We start from the raw sequence: 21,817 nt of genomic DNA on the forward strand, positions 1-21,817 counted from the left end.
TATAAAATTTATTTTATTTTATATCTATGTATATTTTAACCCTAAGCTGTTTTTAGGGCATTTTCACTACCTTTATTCATAAGGATTTTATTATTATGGTTATATATTATTATATATATTATTATAAATATTATTATTATAAGGATATTTATTCTGGTTTATTCATTGTGAGTGCCACACACACATATTGTTTTTTTTCCAGCAGAATCTAGGCTATCCAGATCTGCCATCATTTCATGTATTAGTACTAGCATTGATTTTATTTTGATTTTTAAAGAATTAAAATATAAAAAGCGTATTATAAAAATTCTTATATTTTGATATGTTTCTCACGACAGCAAGCTCATAGCTCTACATGCATTTCATGTGTGTGTAGGGCAGACTGTCCTGAATCTGGCAATATCATTGCCATGGTGGAGGAATTCTCTGGGGCTGAGCAATTTACAGACATATGTGGTGTGTGCCTTACATAAATAAAGGCCATTTTTTTATTTAGTGATTTAATGACCTTTCTGCGCTCCATATTCTGTGACACGAACTGATCTGACCTGACTTGACCCGAGTTTACGTGTTAGCCTGTGTGTGCCTGGTGTCTGCACTCATGATTCTCTACAACTTTTTACTGCATTGCCATGAACAAAGTAAAGGCAAAAAAGGTGTTCATCTTTGCCGAACAAATTGGGATGCAATACGAGCCTTGAATTGGATGCCATGCAGGAATTTGGTAGGATCTCAAAACCAGATTATGAACATTCTTTGCCATAGAGAAACACACAATAGCATTGGATTATAAACATGCTTTGCGACAAAAACAGACAAAAACGTGAGGTAAGTCGAGCTATATGAAGTTATTATTTTGCTGTCACTTCGTCTGTTTTATAACCCAGAAGGATGTACTTGGTATCAAATGATAGCTCTGTGTCTCCTCTTTCATCTGACACGCGTGGCATATCTATCCATCACAGGTCCGCGAGTAATTCAAACGAGAGTAATGCTTGTGCAGCATTGGTTTTTGTACATGACGTTATTATTTTGTAGTCACTTCGTCTGATTTCATAAGCCAGAAGGATCAACATACTTGCCATCAAATGATAGCTCTGTGTCTCCTCTTATATCTGATATGCTTGCCATATCTATGCGTTCACAGGTTCGCGAGTAATTCAAACGAGAGTAATGGGTGCGCAGGTGAACGCAGAGAAGTAAAGACTAAATATGGTGCAATTTGATTTAATTTCATGATTTTTATTTTCATACTTTAACGTACAGACAAGTGCGTTGTCTCGTTGGAAAGCCCCACTTCTAGCCTGGGTGCCATTCCGAACTTAGTCCCGCCCCACGGGAAGTTCGGTCTGGCATTGCTCCATTGTGGGGCAAGTATGCTCGCCCTAAATCTGCCGGACCAATCAAATCAGGCTTTACGATGATGGACAGGTGAGCAACAGCGACTGGTCTATCACGTCATCTGAGCACGCTTAGATTAGGCTTATGTTTGAAACAAAAACGCTGTGGCTAGAAGGATACATGGCTTTTAAGACCCCATATGGAAAATTCATATTATTTGGTTGTATCACTGAAAACGACTATTTTTGAAAACTTTGGCCAAAGTTGAGATGTGGGAAAACTGGTGGTTTCACTTTCATCAAGGGAAAACAGCGCTGTTGCATTGCGACATGTTCCCTCGTTCGTTTGAAATCTCTGATTGACCACCTGTTCAAGGGATTTGCGACAGCCTTTCCCAGCTGTTTAACATGTTTGTAGCATATTCCTGTTCAACAGAATTATTTTTAAAAACGGAGGGGATATAGGAGCAGAAGGATGGTTTGTGTGTTTTCTTCCTACACCTCACGGTAAGCTATTTTGTTGCTCTGATTGGTTAGGTCTATCTAATTGAGTGCAGAGGAATCCCCCCCTGTATTACGTCCCAATGGAGCAGTATCAGACTCATATTCTGACTAGAATTTGAGTATGACAACGTCAGGCTACCGCACTTCTGCTCTGTCACAGTGTGTTTTTTGGCGCACTTTGTGTCAATCGGGTTCTAAGGGTTAAAATCTCACCCAGGGGTACGCGTACCCCCATTTGAGAACCACTGCTCTAGACCTACACTCATTCAGGCACAAACACACACCAGCACTCACATACTGAAATGACCCAAGAGTATAACTAAGGTAAGGAGAGTCTCTTACAGACCTGAAGACACACACACACACCACTTTATTTTCATCATTCCCTCTCTCTACTTTCCCTCCCTTCATCTCTGCCCGTTCCTCATATGTGTGTGTGTGTGTGTGTGTGTGTGTGTGTGTGTGTGTGTCTCACCGTGGCAGGAGTACTGCAGCGCGGACACCGCGGTGGCATGGGGCTGCAGCTTCAGCTCCATCTCAGACGAGTTCAGGTTGAACACTCGCACCGTCCCGTCGCTGTAACCCCCCGACACACATACTGCCGTCATCGAGCTCCCAGGGTTCCAGCACACACATTCACAGCTCTGACACACACACACACACACACACACACAATACTCTGATAAAGATATCGGAAAGAGAGGCAGGTGCACGGAATGGTACAAGCAAATGGACTGTCTGACTGGCCAAGACTTACCTGATTGAGCACCTGGAACTGGACCAACAGTTCGTTACTAGGCGATGTCCAGACTCTCAAACTTCCATCCTGTCCGCAGGTAGCAAAGCGGCTCTCGTCTGGACTGAATACTACGCCATTCACCTGTGTATAAACACACACACACACACACACACACACGCCTCTTAATTCAAGTGCATGTAGTCCATATGAATGGTTTGCAGTTATACCAACCGTTCTAACTTGTCACATCCAATCATAGACACCCTGAGATACATTACCTTTGACACAGTGTGTGTGTGTGTGAGTGTGAGAGTGTGAGTGTAAATGTGAATCCATCATCACCATCACGGTGATTATCTAAACGGGAAAACACCCACCTGGCTTTTGTGTCCGTTGATGAGCCGTATGCTGGTGTTCTCTGTCCAGTTGATGTACCACAGGGTGCCCGTCGTGGTGCCCACGATGCCCATGTCCATGACGTCATCAAAGGTGGCACTGACCACGGCCCCGTCAAGCTGCATCTCTTGCTCCAGCAGCACAGCAGGGCTGTTGGGTGACCGTGAGTGACCGTTAACTAAGGGCTGTTCCATTTAAGAGTCTACACTAAACAAAAGGCTCATACAGGTATTTTAGAGTCCTTTCATGTCTATGCAAGCCACGAGGACTATGCAATGGAAGTAGTGAATGCCAAACAATGTACTGGGTCATGGGACGGACAGATAAATACGCTCATTTATTCCAACAAGCTTCCGAGGCTGTATCTGCATTCTGCATTATGCAGTTGCCATCAATCTCTATATGCTGATAAGGCTTGTGAAAATAACATCCAACTGCAACTCCTTTAGTCAGTAGGTGGAGGTGAGACCTGATGCATATCATCTCTTAGACAAAGGAGGGTTCTCCGCGCTTCTGTCGTTTGACGAAAATCCGGTGCAACCAGGCCAGGACAGATACTTTAGAGAGAAGGAGAGACGCCGGTGCAGCTCAGATGTCTTCTTAATTTTCAATTTATTTAGTAAAAGGTGCAGAACATAACGTTTCAATGTAAGTCACATCTTCATCAGAGTCCTTGGAAGAAATGGGGGGTAAGGCCCATGAAGATGTGACTTACATCGAAACGTTACTCTTATGTTCTGCACCTTTTACTAAATAAATTGAAAATTAAGAAGACATCTGAGCCAGCAACCGCCTCCCCTCTCCAAGCATATCATCTCTTTTCACACCAGCACAGATCATAGAGAGGGTCACATGAGTGAATGCTTTTCAAGACTGGCACTTTGTGCAGAAAATCTGTACACGATCAAAGCTATTTTTTATTTTTCATTATTACATTTTTAATCAGCTTCTAAATAACTCTCTGGTACTTGTCAAAAAAAAAGCAATTAGGCATTCATTGAAAATCAGTCTATTTAATTAATTAAAGGCTCTTCCTTTCATTTTATTTAAATTACCCTACTTCATCAGAAAGAGAAAGAAAACCAAGCATGCATTTTGTCACAGACTGTCGCAAGATTCTTTAACTGTTAGCAGTTTGTAATGTGAACAGGCTCCAGAAGTTATGTGTGTGTTGTCTGGTTGTGTGTGTATGTGTGTGTACCTGTCCTGAGATCGCTCCGCATTCTGGGGTCTTAGTGCTTGAACAGCAGCAACTGACCACAGCCTCAAACGCCTGCTGTTGCTTCCACACACCAGCCTATTGCCACAGCACAGCAACACCCCTACAGACAGACACACACACGATTTTATAATTTGTGTAACACGTCATTTTTTTTTTTTTCCTACACATGTATACACACTTTGCATCTGCTTGTGACTGAAGCATGTTAGAACACATACCCAGAGAGAGAGAGAGAGAGAGAGAGAGAGAGAGAGAGAGAGAGAGAGAGAGAGAGAGAGAGAGAGAGAGAGAGAGAGAGTGAGTGAGTGAGTGCGTGTGTACCTCAGCAAACTGTGCAAAACAACTAGTAATGTTATTTCCAACGGGGGCAAGGGTGACCCAGTGCATTAAAATATACCTTTAAAAAGACCACACATACAGCACTACAGGTATTACAGACCATTTGCCATTCACTGAAGGGCTTACAGTTTCATTGAATCCAATAATTGCGATGGCATGCTATTGCTATTGTTCATATCAACATCAGCAGAAGCCACGAAATGGTAATACAATCATTTAAAAAGTTATTTTGTGTGAAGTTTCTTTTCTCATTTTTTAGAAAAGAAACTGAACCATTTTGGATGAAAAGGTCAGAAGGGACTTGAAAGTTGGATTTCACAACAGCCAGATTGGGAAACGTCTGCAACACTTGCATCGCGACGGGCACCAACTTTGAAATAATTGGTTCAGCCTTACTAATCATATTAGAGATTGGTTTAGATTAGAGATTCCTAATGTTACTTCCTACATCACCTAAACTTTACAAACTGACAATAAACAGCATCAACAGTTAGGAAACAATGTATGTGAGTCTACCTTTGCTGTAAATAAATTTCTGCATTTTCTGACATTTGCAGGTGCTGCTGCTTCTGTTTATCACAATAAGTTTTGTTGTTTAGTCTTCCCCTCTCGTCGCTGATTGGCCTGACATTTTTCTCTTCTGAGGGAAACGGTTATGAACTATGGTGTTCCAGACCAACGTCAAGGATTCGTGCTTAGTAGAACGAGTCCTGCTGAGTCGAATCCTTCACAGACGAGGAAAGGCTTCTTCTTAGCATACGGAAAACACAATGGAGCAGACTAGCGAGTGTGAAGGAAGCTGCAGGTGCATTATTAAAAATCATGTGTGCGCACAGGATTGTGGGTATTCCAAGCATGCAGAGGATACATGCATGCATCCTCGAAAATCTCAGAACAAAGGACTCAGTACTTGATAGAATTTTAAAGCACCCTTGACATTGGAACAGTGCTTGGCGAGATTCGATGACGTAACATCCTTGAAAGAGCGGCTTTGAAGGACCCATCCTTGACTTTGAGAAACAATCTAGATCTCCCTGAAATGAGATCTAGGTAGGCCAGGCCAGGCTACTACAATTCAGACTCCTGAGTAGAAAATTCATGATGGTGTGATTGGCAGTGGGGGAAAGACATTTTGTGAAAAGTTCCAGATTGAAAGCAGACACAGAAAATGCCTAGCAGCCCATTAGTGAAGGGGGCAACTATGGGTGAAATGCAGGTTGTGAAACCTCTGAGTTCACCTCTGAATAGCAAAACTAATTAATTTTGACTTTTTGACTGTTGATTGGAACACTTATGAATTATGAAATTTCGCTCATTTTCCACCTCCCCTCGAGTTAATTGATTTTAACCTTTCTCCAGTTCATCCAGCAAAGTCTGGCGATACCACTTTTAGCTCCAGCCTAGCATAGATCATTGAAATGGATTAGATTTCCGGTAATTTTCCTATTCTCAAGTTAGAAAGTGTAATAAGACTAACGGAAAATGAAACGTGAATGAAAGTTTCTAGGCTGATTTGACAATGGACTATACTCTCATTCCGGCGTAATAATCTGCTGCAGCTCAAATTTGTTACTGGAAGTTGCTGGAAGTTACAGCCTACGGGGACTATTTTCAGGTGCTGCGTGATATCATTGTGCTGCTGTGCCCATGGTACATTCGCAACGTTCCTTGATTATTACGCCGGAATGAGAGTATAGTTGTAAAAAGGTCTATAGGAACTCAAAGGGACAGACTTGCAAATGAAGTCCAACATGTACAATTGTGCTGAAACATTACGAGTGCAAACAGCAACCCAAAAGGAAAAGCTCACAACTGAATACCAATGTACAATGTTGTTAAATGTTTCATTTGCTGATATTTTAAATGACTCATTCTCATACAGAAAGAGTAAAATGAAGCCTTTGTGAAGAGGCACCAAACATGAGAACGAACAGCAGAGGATGAAGAACTCTCTGTCACTAAATCAGGAATAATAAATTACCATAACGGATACGTTATCATCCCACCTCTTGTAACTTTCAGCTCAAGTGCTTTTAACACCATGTCTTATTCTCTACACCCGACTATCATATGCACTTGGCATGTATACAGACCTTACTGTCATGTACTGACCCTAGGCAGATGGGTCAGGCCCTTGAGTCGTGGATCTGCTCGAGGTTTCTTCCTATATATATCTCCAATTCTAGGGAGTTTTTCCTCGCCCCTGTTACCCATGGGCCTCTCTCTTTCTTTTCTTTTCTTCCTTTCTTCCCTTCTTTCTCTGATTGCCTACATTCTGTAAAGCGCCATGATACATGTGTTATGTTTTGGCGCTCTATAAGCACAATAAATTGAATTGAATTGAAGGAGTGCATTGTAGAAGAATAGCAAGAGCAAGATGAAACCTGTACATATAGCAAGCACATAGCAGCTATAATACAGTACTTATATACTGTAATTTCCCTACTATTAACCATGGTTTATACATTGATTTTGCAAAGGTCCTTAGCTATGAGGTTAATACGTTGGAGCAGGATTTGGGAATGCATTTCTTTTCTTCATTCTTCTGAATGATTAAAGCATGATCTGATTCATTAGGCACTAAGGTTAATACATGGTTTTGTTCTTTTAATTTGTGTAAAACACTATCCTGCAGTTTATACACAATATGACTAATGACTAATCACAGGGAATTACGGTACTAAGTACATCATCACAATTTGTTGCTAATCCCTTAGGGCATGACACAGCCTCCTGAGCTATATGGAAGTGAGGTCTAGAGTCCACTCAGTATGCATGACTACACTAAATAAGGCTATATTGATTATTGATCACCGTTTAAGTTATAATTCTGCTGAACGATAAATACGAACAACAAGCCAATGGGAAAACCGAAATTGGATAATTCAGCTGAATGTTTTTAAAGTGGGAAACAATCAATTCATGTGCAACAGAATTGATGACTACTCCTAACCTATACAATTTAAGCTGTAAACGATCAATAAAAGTTCAACCAAAGGCCATTTCTGTAGCATTACCAACAGCAATCAATATACATAAAGTAGTATATGGCCAATATTCATTGACTTTAGCCATACAAAAACAAAGCCCAAAATGTACCGTATTTTCCGGACTATAAGTCACACTTTTTTCATAGTTTGGCTGGCCCTGCAACCTACAGGTGCGACTTATATATAAAATTTAACATGTTTTTGAATAATTCCGAAATGAAAGAGCCGCAAGAGGGCGCTCTATGCTTGTGATAACCAGAGCTGTTATACAACTGTGCAGGCCTACCCCTGAAACATTAACTTAAAGACAACTGGACTGGAAAGACTGGATACAACCAAAATGCCCCCCCAAAAGAAAGTCATACTATGCTGATTACAAACTGTAGGTAGTAAAATATGCAGCCGAAAATGGTAATAGAGCAGCAGAAAGAAAGTTTGGAGTGAGTGAAAAACTTGTGGGACTGGCGAAAAGCAGAGGTTACTCTTAATGCAATGAAGAAAACAAAGAAAGCTAATCGCAGATTGAAAGCAAGATGGCCAGAGCTGGAGGAACGAGTCCACAGATGGGTGCTTGAACAACGTGCTGCCGGGAGAGGCATGTCAACGGTGCAGTTACGTTTCTATGCCCTGGTAGTTGCAAAGGAGATGAATATAAACGACTCTGCAGGCGGGCCATCTTGGTGTTAACGCTTCATGCAACACAACCGCCTCTCATCAGAGCACTGACAACAGTGTGTCAGAAACCGCCAGCAGACTTTCAAGTCAAGGTTGACAGTTTCCGTGAGTTCGTTGAAAAGCAGGTAACTGAACACAACGTGTCACCGGACCATATTATCAACATGGACATGGTCCCCCTCACGTTTGATCCCCAGTGTCGCAGAGAAAGGGCAGAAAAGTATGAATATAGTGACAACTGGTCATGAGAAATCACACTTCACAGTGGTGTTGGCATGTTGTGGAGATGGATCGAAAAATGGAAACGGCTCGCCTCAGCTTTGCCATTCATCCTTCGTGCGCGTCCTTTTAAAACCGCATCTTTTTCTCTCGTAAGCATTTAATCTGCTGCCGGCTTGTGATGCCACATCGCTCAAAATGCTTGATTGCATTGCATTCTCCACATTTTTAGCTACATTTTTGTTCAGTGAATCTTTTGTAAATTGCTTTACAATTACCTTCGGGCCTTCCTCTTGGCTGCCTTTGCCATCACTGCCATTCACTCCTTCTCTTCATTAACATTAATCTTTTTGGCCTCTATGTGTCCAGTTACAAAGCTTACAAAGTCTGTTCTTGATCTTGGATTTTGTGAAATACATTTCTAAATAAATGCGACTTATAGTCCGGCACAACTTATGTTTTTTTTCCTCTTCATGAGGCATTTTTTGACTGATGCGATTTATACTCCGGAGCGACTTATAGTCTGGAAAATACGGTAACATTCATCTAATGTCCACTCCAAAAAACACTCATGCAATCTCATGCACAAAAAATGAGAAATCCTCAAATGGGTTCACTGCTTGAGGCTAAGGAGAAACAAAAATGCTAAAAGTCAGGGGAAATGAAAAATCTGTGAGGCTGATAATGCAATCATGACACTGACAGGTCACTTACAGAAACACAGACACACACAACACACTAACACAGATGCAAAGATGTTTAAAACACAACCACACACTAACACTAACAAATGCAAACAGATGAGACACATACACCAGTGTTTCCTCTACGTTTATTTCAGCATGGCGGCCCGCCACGGTTTAATTAATACCCCCACGGTATCAGAATCAGGGCAGACGCACAATAGTTGCAGTAGCTTTTTAAATAATCCTGCCGACGTATCCTCCCCTGCTGGCTGCCACTCACATTGCAATTTAACAATTAGTAGCCTAAAACTAGTCAGAGGTTATTATGGCCCGTCCAGTTTCACTTCACATATTATATATTGTATTGATTGAGCTTATTTAAAACATTAACTTTCTTCTCAGTGTTTCCTCTTCATTTAGCGGTGCCACTGCTTCAGAATTAGGGGAATATATTGTCCGGAAGTATAGTAGGCTAAATGCCCTTCGCTGGCTGCTGAAAATTGCAGTTTAACAATAAACAGCAATTCTAATCCGAGGTCCCTGTCTAATTTTATTCCATAAATATATTGTTTTTTATAGACGTTAGTGGCATGCGCTATCAAGAATTTGCATGTGCTACGCATGTTTGTCAACATCGCAAAAACTACAATTTTTCGCACAACTTGATGGAAAGGTGTAGCACAGGCTAAGGAAAACCCATTAATTTCTGAAGCTGATCGTATTGAAAGTATTTCCCATTTCTTAGCCTATTAGCTCGCTCGCAACAATAGCAAAAATTAAACTGGAGAGTGGATGTCTCCCTGAAACCGCCACTGTTAAAAAAAATCTAGCGGAAACACTGCATACACACATACACACACACTGACCGATCTCTCCCTCGTCTGCCTCCCAGCTCATGAAGCAGCGGTGTGTGTTGCAGTCCCACACACACACCTGCCCGCCACTGGTGCCTGTAAAGAGCAGGCCGTTGGCGTTGAAGCACAGAGATGTCAACTCCGCGTCACCAACATCGTCAGGCACACACACACTCTGCACCTGCGGGCGACAGTGTGAGTTCACATCCTCAAGGGTGTTTTCAGTGCAATGCTGCAACAGGATTTGTGATGTGGGATTGGGGAATTAGTCTGGAAGTCTGAAGAAGCATTTGCTAAAAGCTATAATTGCTTATATGGTTACTTTTATTAGAAAGCCTTGACTTCAGCCTCACTTGTGTGTGAGTGAGACAAAAATCTGAGAGAAAGTGGATGTTTGTATGCTTTGGTAATATACAAATGCATCTACATGAATGGGGATAAATGTGTGTGTGTGTGTGTGTGTGTGTGTGTGATTGTTTTTTTTTTACCTGGAGTTCTGTCTGCATGCCCTGTGTGCGTATGGTGCAGAAGAGAGTTCCAGACGCTCCGACGCAAGCGAGTAGGCCGTCGGTGGTGGGGCTGAAGCGGGCCTCGTGTAGAGCCCACGGCGCGGTCACATGACACAGCAGCTCAAAGCAGCTCCCGCTCCACAGCGCCACCTCCTGCTCACTGAAGTCACCTGCAGCCAAAACAGAATATGACCTCTTTAATGAAGCATGTGTGCTTCCAGAGACACCTCGGAACTCGTTTATGTCAGAAAATTGCCACTTGTAGAGGGAGCTCCGACTTGGGGGAAAAATGGTCCATCAAATTAGGTGTCATTTTGATGGATTTAATATGATCAATATGGCAACGGACATGCCTAACAGACAGTGTGGCCATATTGAAGATGAAAAGATGACAGTTCAGAGTCGCTATGAAAGAAGCAATGCTTTAAAGAGGAGCAAAAAACATGAAATTCTTTTGCATGATGACAGCATCTAAAACAGACAAGGATATGACATCAGACTAGGATAAGAGCCCAGCAATGAACTGTGACTGAGCAATGCGCATTTTAGTGACAAATCATGACCATCATCATCATGCAATACATTGGAAACCCAATGGGGGGATTAATAAGATGTGACATCACGCACTGACCCACTGACAGGAAGTAGCGGTCATCCCTGGAGAAGGCCATGCTCTGCACTGCGCCCTTATGAAAGGACATGCTGGTTCTACTGGAACCATCTGCAACATTCCATATGCAGATGAGGCTCTTTGATGAGGCACCACTCCCAGACGCTGACGCCACTAACTATACAACCGATCACAACAAAGAACATCGATAGGCACTGTTATCCCAACAAGAATCATACAAATCTGTGCGTTTTCAATGTAGCAGTCCTTCAAATGTAATAATTTCCCAAAAACATAATTACAGTTGACATCCTTTTCTATTTCCTGTCTGCTGTAGGTGTGACGTCAGTGCTGTACCTGAGCATCATGGGAAATGGTGAGGGTGGAGATCTCCTCTGTGTGTCTGAGCCAATGCCTCTGAGAGCCTGTGTGCAGGTTCTCCACCACACACACACAGCCGCAGGTGTACACAAACAGACCTACGACACACACAGACACACACACAAAATCCGTGGGTGTAGACAAACAGACCTACAACGCAAAAGCAAGTATATGGTGTATGATACACATAAACACATACAGAGTGAGAATCAACTAACACTAAACAACAAATTGCCCCATAAGAAATAAATAAACATACACGGGCACTCAGACCTTTCCCTCTTCAAATCACACACACACACACATAACACACACACACGTGTCCATAAGTGCAGACACGCACACACTGCTCACCTGTGTCAGGGTTCCACACCATATTGCCACGCCCATTGCCATTATAGCCAATCACAGCTTTCAGTCTCAGTCCCTCCTCTCCAGGGGGAGGGGGCACAGTACTCTGCAGTAAAAACACAGAATCCTGGGAAATGTCTAAAACTGGTCTAAAGACAGAGAGACAGAAGAGATGAAAGAATAAAAATGGATGGAGGGATAGTACCTGCTCTGGGGTGGAGGTGTTGTAACGTGGTGTGAAGTGTTTGTAGCAGTCCGGACGCTCTGCCTTTGAGGAGGTCCCATAGTCATTTTCTCTCAGCTGATTGGCTGGCTCCTCTGGAGAGGCTCTGCTCGCTGACCTATCAGTGACCCGGAGGAAGGAGGCGTGTTTGGGAGTGGGGCTGGGAGCAGGTGAAGGGGAAGGGCTACGTCGTAAGGCATCGTGAGTGTCCTCACTTAGGGAGAGGTCCTCGAGCGCTACAAACAAACCCACACCAACAGGCACACAAAAACACAGTACTATGATCCTTGTTTTAATTGTGCAGGACACACAAACAACCAGAGTCTCATCTGAACACAAGAGATACTAAAATAAATGACCATTTTCATTCACTTGCTCAATACGCACTCTCTGTAGGTAGAAATGTGAATATATGAATATGTGTCTTCATCTATGCAAGATAACAACCAAGACATTTCAGACCTTAGAAAGAAATTTTTTTTTTTAATGACAGGCAACTTTCCCAGAGGACACTAACCATCATGAGCTGGCCTCTCAATAGAGCTCAGGTCCAATGAGGGAAGGGGAGCTGGGCCTCGAGGCATCCCAGTGGACAGCAGCATTCCATTGGTCAACGCCCCGGAGTCACCTGATGGGCCTGCACCAATTAAAAAGAAACCTTCATTAGAGGAATTCTAATGTTATATATTAACTGTTAAGGCTGACAAGTATTCTAAGTATACCTGGTTTAGGAGGAGACACCAAGATGGCTGGGGACCTATGGGTAACAGACATATTAGGCATCTTCTCAAGGGTGGATTATAGTCTCCATATGAGTTGAGTGTGCGTGTGTTACCGTAGCATCGCTTCTTGAGGGTGGGCCAGGAAGTCCCAGAAGAAGAGTGCGTCGCCCACAGAGACCACACCCATCTGATCAGGTGTGAAGCTCACCTGTTTGATGGGCTCAGAGTGGCCAATAAACACCTGCCACACACACACACACACACACACACACGAAGAAACATTCACACCCACTCATATCATTCAGTGTCTGGGTCTGTGTATGTATGTGTGTTGTGTGTGTGTGTGTGTGCGTGGATAAATTGTGTGTAAGTTGCGCGTGCGTTGAGGACAACTGATGTGGATGTGTTATGCTGACATGTCATCTGAGAGATGTCCAGACTGTGTGTGTGTGTGTGTGTGTTGTGTGAGGTGTACCTGAGAGTTGACGTCCAGGCTCATGTTGTAGTCCCAGACCTTTAGTGTGTTACACCCAGCGGTCAAGAGGAAACGGCTATCCTCACTGACAGCTAGTGACCAGCAGCACTTCTTTTGAACATCACACACCTTAAGAGGACAACACACACACACACACACAAATCTGGTGAACAAGAGGAGGCTTTAAAAAAAGAAAATGCTATTTATGAAATGCTATTTGCTATGTACAGCATGGTTGGCCTGCCATAAACTAGATAAACTCTCTCTCTCTCTCTCTCTCACACACACACACACCTCTTTTAGCAGCTTGCCGGTGTGTGAGTGTAGGTAAAGGATCTTGTTTGCGGAGGTGGAGATGAGCAGGTGTCCCGGTGTGGGAGGAGAAAAGCAGACTTTAAGAGCACAGTCCAGTCTGGGGCTGTCCAAGTCCAGGATGCTGACATCCACACGCAGGATCTGACACACACACACACACACACACACACACACACACGGAAACACAAATGTCCACACACATGAGAAACAAACATATAAGAGACATACAATCCAATAGAACATACAATAGAAACAAACATCCACACACACACACATACACGGAACCACAAATGTCCACACACACACACACACACGGAAACACAAATGTCCACACACACACACAGAAACACAAATGTCCACACACACACACACACGGAAACACAAATGTCTACATACTGTACACACACACACACAGAAACACAAATGGGAATGGGCATTGTATTTAAATAAAACACTCGTATAGACACACCTCATCAAGTGAGCGGGCATCCATGATGGTTACTGTGTGCTCCGTGGGGCCAATGAATGCCAGCCTGGAGCTGTCGCCGCTGACAACCAATGCATCAGGGGCACGTTCTGAGCCACATGCCAACACATTACCTAGCCACAAACCAACATACAGATTTAAATGTATACATACAAATGCAACATAGGTTAAAAAATACTTCCCCAACCAATAATTCCACAAGCAACCCAAACATTCCATTTCATGAAACATAAATAATCAAAAAAATTTCCCCAGTTATATTTTTTATTTTTATGTTTTCCCCAATTTTACATAAATTCATGTAGAAACCAGATGTGTCTATTTATTCTACCAATATTGTGTTCCACTTCCACAGTCAATTGTCTAAATGCCAATTAATTCCCACACATTCCCATATTGCTCAGTGCTTTCCCATGCCTTCTCCCAGCATTCCCACCCACTCACTCACCCAGCACCCCGGATGGTCGGGCTCCTGGTGTGCTGGAATTATAAAAGGGCCAAAGGATCCATCAGCCACCACTGAACAAGCATCTCTCAGATCGGGAGAAAACCTGGCCCACCACTGCCTCAGTGTGTTTTCCCCATCACACACACACACACACCATGCACACAATAATACAGGCACAATGAAACATGCACACACAGACATCCACACACACACACACACAGGCACACACACAGGCACACACACACACACAGGCACACACACACACACGCATGCACACACACACAGGCACACACACACAGGCACACACACACACAGGCACACACACAGGCACACACACAGGCACACGCACAGGCACACACACAGGCACAGGCACACACACACACACACACACACAGGCACAGGCACACACACACACACACACACAGGCACAGGCACACACACAGGCACACAAACATACACAGACACACACACACACACACGCATGCACACACACACAGGCACACACACACACACACACACACACAAAACACACAGGCACAGGCACAGGCACAGGCACAGGCACAGGCACAGGCACAGGCACAGGCACAGGCACACGCACAGGCACAGGCACAGGCACAGGCACAGGCACAGGCACAGGCACAGGCACAGGCACAGGCACAGGCACAGGCACAGGCACAGGCACAGGCACAGGCACAGGCACACGCACACACACGCACACACACACACACACACACACACACACACAGGCACAGGCACAGGCACAGGCACAGGCACAGGCACAGGCACAGGCACAGGCACAGGCACAGGCACAGGCACAGGCACAGGCACACACACACACAGACACCACACCCACACACCTTAGCAATGATTCCCATGCCTTCTCCCAGCATTCCCACCCACTCACTCACCCAGCACCGGATGGCGGAAGCTCCTGGTGTGCTGAATTATAAAGGGCCAAGGATCCATCAGCGCCACCACTGAACAAGCACTCTCCGTCAGGAGAGAAAACACAGCCCACCACTGCCTCAGTGTGTTTCCTGTCACACACACACACACACGCATGCACACACACACAGGCACAGGCACAGGCACAGGCACAGGCACAGGCACAGGCACAGGCACAGGCACAGGCACAGGCACAGGCACACACACACACAGACACCACACCCACACACCTTAGCAATGATTCCCATGCCTTCTCCCAGCATTCACACACACACACAGACACCACACCCACACACCTTAGCAATGATTCCCATGCCTTCTTCTCCAAACAAGACAGCTTGTTTTCAAAAGCATTTCCATGTCGGGGTGGGTGCATCCATCACTGCACTGGGGTATTAGGATCAATTTGAGATTTTTGGCCGGAAGGAAGAGTGCCACCTACTAGCCACCCACCCAATTAGGACGGCATCTCACACAGCACACAGTTTCCCCATCACTGCACTGGGGCACCGGGATCGAATTTTGGCCCGAAGAAAGAATGCCACCCACTAGCCACCCATTCAAATAAATAATCTGAACAGAAGCAAACTGTATATTTCAGTTTAATGAGTGTATACAAATGTGTAGGTATTTATTATTATTATATTATATATTTATATAGGTAATTATAATTAGTAGTAGATATGTGTGGGTATGCATATGGTGTTTACATACTGTACATGCTGAATGTGTATGTGTGTGTGTGTGTGTTTTAGGTGACAGCTCACCTGCCTCCAGGAAGACTGCGCTGAAGTCAAGAGGCCAGAGTCTCAGGTAGCCATCCTCAGATGCAGTGGCACAGAATGCCTCACACACACTGATGCTGTTCACTGCAATACCTGGACCTAACACACACAAACACACACACACACACACATTCTCAATACCGCAAATAAACATAGACACAGACATTCGCTCGTTTAAGAGGTATGCGACTATACAGACCAAAATGAGGGCACAGACCGACACACACTGACTCTAAAGCAGTGTTTCTCAAAGTGTGGTCCGCAAGCTATCCCAAGAGGTCTGCAAGCAGACGTGGTAAAATATAATATAGATGAGTTGTTTGCAATATTGAACGAACTTGAATGCAAATCCAAACAGTTCTGCAACACTGGTTATGTAAGCTATGTCAATAAGCAAGGTGCAAAGACAATAGGCAAGGTGGTTCAGTGAGTAGGCCTATTATGTAATATAGGCTACTGTTGAAGTAGATCAACTGTTTGTTTTTTTAGCTAGGTGGTCCGTGAGGTTTTTTTTTTATTGGTTAAGTGGTCCTTGGTTTGGAAAAGTTTGAGAAACACTGCTCTAAAGGCAAAACAGAATACTTTCCATTCCAATTTCAACCCTCAGAAACACTTATAGGTATTAATGGAGAGAGATATATATATATATATATATATTCATGGAGATTTGGGGTGCTTTAGCGGTGTCTAATAGCCGAGCTTCCATTGCTGTGTGCTCTTATCCTGAATGCATGTTAAATGGCACCTAGAGTGATGGCACGGAACAATGCCCCACCTCACTGGGTTTCAACAGATAGACAAGGGGCAGGAAGTGACTCACAGATCGGAACATTCCTAAATGTGCCAACGTTTGAATACTTTGAATGATGGAGCATGGATGGTAAGAGTGGGTAATTGAAGATTACATTTGTTGGTTGATTACCTTTCAGTTTTGGAGAGAATCTCAATGAGCTTCTGAGTCTCTAATGCCTCGGTGTTGTGGCACTGTGTGTGTTTGAGGGAGTGTGTGTGTGTGTGACTGTAGAGGTTTTTCCTTTTTAAAGACATGAGTGTTTTTATATGTGCTTGAGGTTGCTGTTTTTGAGGATGCAGAACATCCTGAACACAGAGATGGCATCTGCTTCACTGCTATTTTCAGACACAACACATAACTGTATAATAATATATATAGTATAGTATAATATTATATATAGTGTGTATATGTTATACTGGGTAGTATGTCTATGCTTTTGAGTGAGTGTGTGTTTGTGGGTGCATGTGGATGTGTGTGTGTGAGAGAGAGAGTGTGAGTGTGAGTGTGAGTGTGAGTGTGAGTGTGAGTGTGAGTGTGAGTGTGAGTGGGTGCATGTGGATGTGTGTGTGAGAGAGAGAGAGTGTGAGTGTGAGTGTGAGTGTGAGTGAGTGAGTGAGAGAGAGACTTACCCATGTTGAAAGTCTGTTTCTCTCTGCGCTGGGTGTGGCTTGGCTGAGTGGGGAGGAGTCTCCTAACATTCTTAATCGCCACGGCAGCATAGTCCACCTCTAGGACGTGACCACTCTTACTGCTCACAAACCTACCAATCAGAGCGAAGGATATAAACAAAGAAAACCAATCAAAAGCATTTTATTACTCCCCTAAATCTGTTGTCCGTTCCTCTAAAGTAGTGGTTCTTAATATTCTTAGTGTGTTCTTCATACATGTCAGCAACTTGGTGGTGTGTGTGTGTGTGTGTGTGTGTGTGTGTGTGTGTGTGTGTGTGTTTTATGAGACACTCACAGTGTGTGTTCCTCAGCTGCGTCTGCAGTGTGTGAGTGCAGCAGATCGAGGTCTGTGAACTCCAGGCTGTGGAACTGATCCAAGTTCAGTGGACAGGAGCGGAGAGTGCCGCCCCTCAACCGCCACAGGCGCACGTTTCCGAACCCACACGACACCATCCTACACACACACACACACACAGGTGAGCAATGAAAGACAGACAAATAGACAGGCACAGGTAGGCATGTACACAGCAAGTGTGAGACAAAAATGCAAACACAACGATAGTCAACAACCATAACCAAATGACTCCCTCCCTCTCTACAATCAATACTATGTGTTTTAAAACTGGACATATGGAGTGTAGTCGTGTGTGTGTGTGTGTGTGTGTGTGTGTGTGTGTGTCAGGCAGAGTGTTGTTGTTGTTGAAGTTTGGTAGCCTGACAGGAGAAAAAACTTGATAGCCCCGAGTTTTTGAGCCCTGGAACCAAAACTGGACATCTAACGTGTGTTTGCGTGTGCATACCGGGTTTCATCACAGCAGGTTATCTGAAGAGCTCTGATGTCCACGTCTGTGTGTGCTTTACCCAAGACACACACCACTCCCTTCTTGGTCACACTCTCTGTGTTCCATACAACAAGCATCTAAAACACACACACACACCGCACACAAATGCGACACAACATGCAAAACATGATACTCCATGCATCACACACACACACACAATGGCAGTCTCATATGTACATAAACAGTTAAACAGACAACATGAATTGAACTCAGTCCGTTTCACGCAATCTAATGCACACACACGCACACGCACACGCACACGCACACTTACAGTTTTGTTGTGTCCATCCTTTCCCACTCCACACAAGACCCTTCCACTGTAGGAGAAGCTGGGACGAGGAATAAAAGGATGTGGTGAGGGGGTCTATTTTTTAGAAAGACTATATGTGTTTGTATGTGTGTGCCCAAATGTGTGTGTGTGTGTGTTATCTGATGATGTTGTGTGTGTGTGTGTGTGTGTGTGTGTGTGCCAGTGTTACCTGAGGATGCTCAGAGAGTGTGCGTGTGTATTGACCAGGGCCAGACAATGGCCCGTCTCATAGCTCCACAGGCGCAGCAGTGTGTGTGTGTCTGCCTGCACCGAGGCCAGGAGAGAGCAGCTGCCATTCAGCGCCAGAGCAGAGACCTGAAACACACACACACACACACACACACACACACACACACACACACACACACACACACACACACACAAGCAGACGCACACACGAAGCAGCCGTGTTATGCATTTGATTTCTCATTAGTGATAACATTTTCTCACTCTCCCCCGCACACACAGACACTATACTTCTTATGGTTCTAGAAGTGTACAAGCCTGGTTATTGGGTAAATGTGATGTTTGTTTCCCTATGTACGCATGACACACACACACACACACACACACACGCACACGCACACACCTTATCTGTGTGACCGATGAAAAAGCGCTGCTTCCCAGAGCAAATCTTCATGCTGATAATGACAGCGTGGCAGGAATAGATGACCTCATCGCCCAGCTTATTCCACAGCACCTGCACAGGACAGCAGCAGCAGCAGGAGATACATGTGAATGAGGAGCGTGTGCTGTGCACGGGACAGACAAGGCTACCATGGAGTAGAGCACAGAGAGAGAGAGAGAGAGAGAGAGAGAGAGAGAGAGAGAGAGAGAGAGAGAGAGAGAGAGAGAGAGAGAGATAGAGATAGAGATAGAGATAGAGAGAGAGAGAATTATCAAATGTAACAAGATAACATAGCAAATCAGAGGAAATAAACAAAAGCAAAGTAACAAAACAGATGGAGGAGAGGAACCATAGAAGGAGCGATGAAAAGAACATTAAAGAGACAGAGAACCCATACTGGTCATTTGTGTCTTACTGTTCTACTACTGTACACTAATTATTTTTGCAAACTTACTGTCGGTCATCAACACATTAGGAACGTGCAGATTTTATTAACCACTGGGCAGTGATGCAAATAAGATCACTTACAACACTTCACACACACTCAATCACACACACACAGTTTGAGGTGAATGGGGACTTTCTGTGTGCATTGGCAAGCAGGAGCACTGCAAGGGGTCCCGACAACTGCACTCAGAGATAATCAGGGGGCCGTTGGGGTGTCACCATGGCAACGTGCCCGCAGCCAGCTCTCATCACGGCCCAATCAGCCTTGAGGGCACCTGGGCCACATCACTTATCCAGCACTTGTTATGGAGAAGACAGACATTCAGCACACACACACACACACACACACACACACACATGAACAATCCTACTCCCAACACATACACATAGTCAGACACACACACACAGACCCACAAATAAACAAGACATACGCACAAGCTCATCTACTTCCAAAGTAATGCAACAAACACAAACACACACACACACACACACACTCACTCCCTCCACATACAGCGGGGAAAAAAAAAGTATTGAACACGTCCAATTTTTTTTCACTAAGTATACTTCCAGTGAGGCTATTCGCATGAAATTTTCTCCAGACATTAGTATTAACTTAGGTAATCCACACATACTAAAAAATCCAAACATTAATGTCCATAAGTAGAGTTATGAGTAAAAATGTGGAATGGCACAGGGAAAAAGCAATGGGGAAAAAGGAATGGCAAGGATCGAGCTGGAATCTATACGTAGTTAGAGAGTAATTATCCCTCCTATCTGTGCAAATGAATATAAGCTGGGTTAGTACATATTGATGGGCTATAAAAAGGTTTTTCGTTGCCAAGGTGTCTCACAAGAAACATTTCATGATGGGTGAAAGCAAAGAGCTCTTCCAAGACCATTGCAATATTATTGTTGCAAAACATATCAATGGATCTGGTTATAGATGCATTTCAAACCAGAATCATCCAGTAAGCAGTATTGGAGCCATTATCTGCAAATTGAAGGAACATCACTGCATCATCAATTGGCCATGCACAGGATCTCCTCACAATATTTCTGACCACGAAGTCAGAAAAATAGTCAGAAGAGTAGCCCAAGAGCCAAGGAGAAAGCTCCAGAAAGACTTAGAGGCAGCAGGTTCAATTGTTACAGAGAAAATCATAGGTAATGGACTCCACCGCCATAGCCTCTATGCACGCTCACTTTGCATGACTCTATTACTGAAGAAAATCATGGTGAAGTGCGTTGAAAGTTTGCTACACAACATTTGGACAAGCCTATAAAATACTAAGAGAATGTAGTCTGGCCAGGTGAGAGCAAAATTGAACTTTTTGGATGTCATACTACACACCATATTTGGAGGAGAAATGGAGTGCATCACTTCAATATCTGACAAAAGGACCCTGAACAAACTGATCAACATCTTGGACAATGAGTGTCATCCATCCAACAACACAATTGTTAAGCAGAAGAGCCTGATCAGCTGGAGACTTTGCTCACTGCCTTGCACGACAGACTGAGGAAGTCATTTGTCCCCAGGGCCATTGAACTGTTCCATGATTCACTTAAGGGAAGAGGAGAAATAGACTTCTCCGCATAGTCTGTCTGCCTCTTCACCCCCTCCATGTCTTGAACTGTCTGTCCACTAGCCACTTTTTACCACTGTCTTCGGCCTCACTGTTTGTGTGCTATATTAGCACATATGCACAACCCTCCCTCCATGCCACAGCCGAACTCTGACCACACTTATACCTTCCTTAATATAGTTATATATATATATATATATATATATATATATATATATATATATATATATATATATATATATATATATATATATATATATATATATAGACTTTATTCTTGCACTGTTGCACTGTTTGACTTACTCATTTGCACCATCACCATGACACT

At 43.8% G+C, this 21,817-nt stretch overlaps 1 protein-coding gene across 1 annotated transcript in view; it reads right to left on the minus strand.

Annotated features, from left to right (window-relative positions):
- wdr90 (WD repeat domain 90) overlaps nt 1-21,817 on the minus strand; it is a 34,844-nt gene that overhangs the window by 3,045 nt on the left and 9,982 nt on the right. The window contains exons 12-36 of the mRNA XM_048234002.1: nt 19,418-19,528; nt 18,998-19,143; nt 18,790-18,847; nt 18,477-18,595; nt 17,972-18,130; nt 17,638-17,768; nt 16,198-16,314; nt 15,653-15,680; nt 15,410-15,522; nt 14,020-14,168; nt 13,530-13,691; nt 13,236-13,364; nt 12,874-13,001; nt 12,761-12,795; nt 12,556-12,675; nt 12,021-12,292; nt 11,819-11,921; nt 11,441-11,562; nt 11,105-11,261; nt 10,453-10,643; nt 9,977-10,145; nt 4,181-4,301; nt 2,961-3,129; nt 2,602-2,724; nt 2,320-2,488 (exon numbers count right to left, since the gene is read on the minus strand). Of these exons, the coding sequence (XP_048089959.1) occupies nt 2,320-2,488; nt 2,602-2,724; nt 2,961-3,129; nt 4,181-4,301; nt 9,977-10,145; nt 10,453-10,643; nt 11,105-11,261; nt 11,441-11,562; nt 11,819-11,921; nt 12,021-12,292; nt 12,556-12,675; nt 12,761-12,795; nt 12,874-13,001; nt 13,236-13,364; nt 13,530-13,691; nt 14,020-14,168; nt 15,410-15,522; nt 15,653-15,680; nt 16,198-16,314; nt 17,638-17,768; nt 17,972-18,130; nt 18,477-18,595; nt 18,790-18,847; nt 18,998-19,143; nt 19,418-19,528 (3,301 nt within the window). The remainder of the gene's footprint in view (nt 1-2,319; nt 2,489-2,601; nt 2,725-2,960; nt 3,130-4,180; nt 4,302-9,976; nt 10,146-10,452; nt 10,644-11,104; nt 11,262-11,440; nt 11,563-11,818; nt 11,922-12,020; nt 12,293-12,555; nt 12,676-12,760; nt 12,796-12,873; nt 13,002-13,235; nt 13,365-13,529; nt 13,692-14,019; nt 14,169-15,409; nt 15,523-15,652; nt 15,681-16,197; nt 16,315-17,637; nt 17,769-17,971; nt 18,131-18,476; nt 18,596-18,789; nt 18,848-18,997; nt 19,144-19,417; nt 19,529-21,817) is intronic.

This window comes from Alosa alosa, chromosome 22 (assembly GCF_017589495.1).
Source record: "Alosa alosa isolate M-15738 ecotype Scorff River chromosome 22, AALO_Geno_1.1, whole genome shotgun sequence".
In the NCBI taxonomy this organism is placed as follows: domain Eukaryota; kingdom Metazoa; phylum Chordata; class Actinopteri; order Clupeiformes; family Clupeidae; genus Alosa; species Alosa alosa.